The 4,487-nt window shown below is 60.6% G+C and overlaps 1 protein-coding gene across 1 annotated transcript; it reads right to left on the minus strand.

Moving 5' to 3' along the window:
- Window positions 1-2,972: 2,972 nt before the first annotated feature.
- On the minus strand, window positions 2,973-4,487 carry EMC4 (ER membrane protein complex subunit 4). Its single transcript, XM_082336615.1, has 5 exons — window positions 4,392-4,487; window positions 4,193-4,292; window positions 3,877-4,030; window positions 3,172-3,332; window positions 2,973-3,053 (listed from the first exon to the last, which is right to left on the minus strand). The coding sequence occupies exons 1-5, from the start codon at window positions 4,463-4,465 to the stop codon at window positions 3,018-3,020; spliced, it is 525 nt and encodes a 174-aa protein (XP_082192741.1). The 5' UTR covers window positions 4,466-4,487; the 3' UTR covers window positions 2,973-3,017.

The raw sequence follows: 4,487 nt of genomic DNA on the forward strand, positions 1-4,487 counted from the left end.
GTCATGGGGCATGGCATTGCCTCACATCATGTGATACCACACTCGGGGAGGGGGTGGGGACCCGGGGCTGGCACGTGCCCTTACCTCAGGCGGGGAGGCAGGACATCATATGCGGCGACACATCATGACGTACCACAGCAGGGGTGACGTAATGAGGCATGACATCATATGTGACCCCACTGATGATGCCAGAGGGATGCCCCCACCCCATCATAGGCCACCAGTGTGAGGGACAAGGAGGAGGAGAAGGGAGGGACCCCCAGTGTGTGAGTGCCGCTGGGGGAACCGGGAGGGCACTGGGAGGCATTGGGGTGTACTGGGAAGCACTGGGAGGGCAGTGAGATATACTGGGATGGGGCTGTGACCACAGGCCACACTGGGAATCACTGTGGGGCCCTGGATCATACTAGGAGTCACTGGGAGGCACTGGTCCATACTGGAAGGCAGGGGTCTGGGTTGTACTGGGAGTTACTGGGAGATTTTGGGCCATAATGCAAAGGTGCTGGGCTACATTGGGATGGTGCTGGACCATACTGGGACTCACTAGGAGGCACTGGTCCATACTGGGAGGAACAGATCTGGGGCTCTGGGCCACCCTGGAGGGCATGGGGAGGCTCTGGGCTGTATTGGGAAGGTGCTGGGAGGCACTGGTGCATACTGGGGAGGAGAGTTCTGGGGCTGTGGGCTGTGCTGGGAAGCAGGGCTCTGGGCCATACTGGGAGACGGGGGTGAATGCTGGGGGCGGGGGGGAGGGGGGCGCACCAGTGTGTACTGGTGTGTACTGGTGCTTACTGGTGGGTGCTGGGGAGGGGGAATGTATGCTGCACGCATGTGGCAGTGGCTGAATAAGGGGGATGGGTGGGGCTGGCTGGTGCCGCTGGCAACTGGAATGGGAGGAGAAATGGGGGGAACAGGCAAAAATGGGGGGAATGGAGGAAAAGAGAGGGGATGAAAATGAGGGAAGAAGCAGGGCAAAAATGGGAGAAAGTAGGGAAAAACTGTGGAAAAAAAACAAAGAAAAAAGGGGGAAATAGGGGAAAATGTGAAAAAAAAACGGGAAAAAATGGGAAAAGCGGGGAATCAGGAAAATAGATGGGGGAAGAAATGGGAGCAAAGATGGGGACACTGGGGAAAACCAGGAGAAAATGGGCAAAACAGGTAAATGGGAAAAAGTGGGGGGAAATGGGGGGACTGGGGGATGAAGTAGGGGGAAAATGGGGGAAAATGTAGGGAAAAACAAGGGAAAAATGGGAAAAAATGAAATGGGCAAAAAGCGGGGAGAAAAGCAGGAGAAATGAGGGGAAAAAACAGGGTAAAATGGAGAAATGGGGCAGAAACAAGAAAAACACAAGGAAAAACAGGAGTGGAGAAAACTTGGGGGGAAATTGGGGGGAAATGTTTGGGAATGGGGGGAAGGAGGAGAAACAGTGGAAATAGAGCAAAACCAGGAAAAAGTGGAAGAAACAGGGAGAAAGGGAGGGAAATCATGGAAAAGAAAAGAAATAGAGAAAAAGGGGAAACAGGAGGGAGGAAATGGGTCACAAATGAGGCAAAATGGGTCAAAACCAGGAAAAAAAAAAAAAAAGAAAAAAATGAGGCAATATGGGGCAAAACCAGCCAGTTACAGGGGTCAGAGCAAGAACGGGGGGAAGACGCCAAACTGGGGCAAATGGGACAAAAGCAGGAAAAAATAAAGGGAAAACCAGGAACAAGTGAGGCAACACAAAATAGGAGGAAATGGGATGAAAATGGGCAAAATGGGGCAAAAATTGAGCAAAAGAGCAAAACTGGGGGGCAAACCCAGGGAAAACTGAGGCAAACTGGGGCAAAAAAGCAGAAGTGGGGGGAGGGGATCTGGGGGTAGTTATGGGGCCCCCCCGGCCACTATGGGGCAGCTGGGGGGCAAACTGGGGGACCCTTATGGGGCACTTGGGAGGAACTGGGGGCAGTTACGGGGCACTTGGACAGGTGGGAGGCAGTTGGGGGAACTGGGGGGCAGTTATGGGGCAGCTGGGGGAGTGGGGGGCAGTTATGGGGCAGTGGGGGCACTTGGGAGCAGCCATGGGTCAGCCCTGGAGTTCCTGGGGCTGGTGGTGTAGGTCATAGGGGCTCCCCCAGCCCCTGAGCGCACCAGTATGGCCCAGTACATCCCAGTACCGCATGCACACCACCCTGGCTCACTCACCACCATCCCAGTATGGGCCGAGTGCTCCCAGTACGATGCCAGCCTGAGCCACAGGTCTTCAAGCACAATCCCAGTATGGGCCCACTGTTCTAGTACAAGCTCCAGTGCTCCCAGTACAATGCCAGTCTGGGCCACAGCTCTCAGACTATGAACCCAGTGTAGCATCCGTGCTCCCAGTATGATGATAGCCTAAGCCACAGGTCTTCAGGCACAATCCTGCTATGGGCCGCCGCACTCCCAGTATGGGCCCACTGCTTCCAGTATACCACCACTGCTCCCAGTACAATGCCAGCCTGGGTCACAGCTTTTCAAGTAGGATCCCAGTATGGCCCCAGCACTCCCACTGTGGGCCCAGTGCTCCCAGTATGATGCCAGCACGAGCCACAGTTGAGTCAGATCTCAGTATGGACGCCAGTGCTCCCAGTACAATGCCAGCACGAGCTGCAGCTCTCCAAGTATGATCCCAGTATGGGCCCCAAGGCTCCCAGTGCACTCCCAGTGTTTCCAATATGCACCCTAAGGCTCCCAGTATGGGCCCTGCAGCTCCGAGTGCAGTTCCGGTGCGCTCCCAGTGTGGTACCCAAGGTTCCCAGGGTACTCTCAGCACTCCCAATACAGGCTTCAGTGCTCCTCCAGTGCACTCCCAGTGCTCCCAGTATGGGGCCCAGCACTACCAGTACAGGCCCCACTGCTCCCAGCACATGCCACCAATAAATCGTTTTCCCTCCAACCCGTCCCGGTGCCTCCTTGGGCTGAGCCCCCAAGCCCTCAGAATTGCCCCCAAAAATAACATCACCAGCTTGCCATTGCCTTTATTGGTGGGTGGGCGCGTTCACAGGATCAGGCCCCCCCCAGTGAACTCCATCCGCTGCCAAGGGAAGAGAGAGAAAGGGGGTGAGCGGGGGGGCCCCGGTGTTCGGGCCAGGGGAACCCTGGCCTCCGGGGGAGCGGGGGTGCGGCGGGGGGACCCCAGTGTCTGGGCACACCTGTGGGGGGGCGACGAAGGCCAGCCAGTCGGAGGGGCGGGTGGGCAGCAGCCCCATGGCCTGGCACTTGTAGAGGGCCAGCGCCAGCCCCAGCCCGTTGCCCACCAGGAACACCAGACCCTGCAGCGCCCGCCGGCTCGAGCTCTCCAGCGCCTTCAGTGCTGCGGGGAGGACAGGGTGGGACGGGGGGACCCGTCACCGTCACCTGCGCGCCGCAGGCCCGGCACCACAGGGGACTGGGGGTAATGATGGGCGTCAGGGGAGCGCCATGCGGGGAGAGCGGCGGGCGAGACGCGCGGCGGATGGCACGGGGCTGGCTGCTGGGGGACGCGTGGGAGTGACCGACACGGGGGTGCATGGGGGTGACTGTCACAGGGACAACTGCAGAAGGATGCATGGGCACGAGTGACTTGGGGGTGACTGTTGGCAGACGCACAGGAACACCTGCAGCTGTTCGGGGACGTGTGGGAAAATGATGTGGGGGTGACTGTCACAGGGATTACTACTGGGGGATGCGCTGGGGCAACTGTTGCTGGGGGACATGCGTGGCAGGGGCTGTTGCGGGGACGACTGTTACCGGCACAGATGTAGGGCAGGGGACCGCTGTGGGTATGTGGGGCAACTGTCACGCAGCAGGGGACAGCTGTAAGGGGACACCCGGGAAGCCATCACCCACGTGGGGCTGTAGCGTGGGGTTGTACTCACTGGCGGAGAGGGACATGAGGGCCTGCAGCGGGCGCCAGCCCATCATGCAGACCATCATGGCAGGGAAGATGGAGATGGTGTTGCCGGCCATGTACATGATGAACAGGTTCATGGGGATCTGCTTCAGCGGCGCCAGTGCCACGTCCCAGCAGCGCTGCAGGGAGAAAAGGGGACCCAGGCGTCCGGGATGGGGGCGGGGGGGCCGCCCCCGTACGGGACCCAGGCGCCTGGGACAGCGACCACCCCCCCCCGGGGAACCCAGGCGTCCCGGGGGTGCCCATCCCCTCCCTCCCCGCCGGTACCCCCCCCCGCCCACCTTCTCCATGAGGATTTTGTCGCTCTCGTGGACGCCGCCCTCCCCCAGCTGCCGCTCGGCGAACCCCAGCGGCCCGCGGCCCTCGGCGGCTCCGCGGGGCCTGGAAGGAGAGGGGGAGAGGACAGAAGGGGGCAAGTGAGGCCGGGGAGACCCCCGGGCTCCCCAGATCCCCCCCAGCCCCCGCTCCCCCGGGCCTCACCGCCCCCCCGGCGCCGCCGCCAGCTCCAGCGACCACTTGAAGCGCCGGCCCCGAACCGCCGCCGCCGCCGCCATCTTGAGAGTGCCCGAGCGGGGA

Source organism: Platalea leucorodia (genome assembly GCF_965183815.1).
Source record: "Platalea leucorodia genome assembly, chromosome: Z".
NCBI lineage: Eukaryota > Metazoa > Chordata > Aves > Pelecaniformes > Threskiornithidae > Platalea > Platalea leucorodia.

Excerpts from the sequence above, each read along its gene's own strand:
- EMC4 (XM_082336615.1), bottom strand. The coding sequence starts at position 4,465 with ATGGCGGCGGCGGCGGCGGTTCGGGGCCGGCGCTTCAAGTGGTCGCTG. Across the intron at positions 4,031-4,192 it reads ACAAAATCCTCATGGAGAAG|CGCTGCTGGGACGTGGCACT; the intron begins GTGGGCGGGGGG and ends TTCTCCCTGCAG. Across the intron at positions 3,333-3,876 it reads CCTCATGTCCCTCTCCGCCA|CACTGAAGGCGCTGGAGAGC; the intron begins GTGAGTACAACC and ends TCCTCCCCGCAG.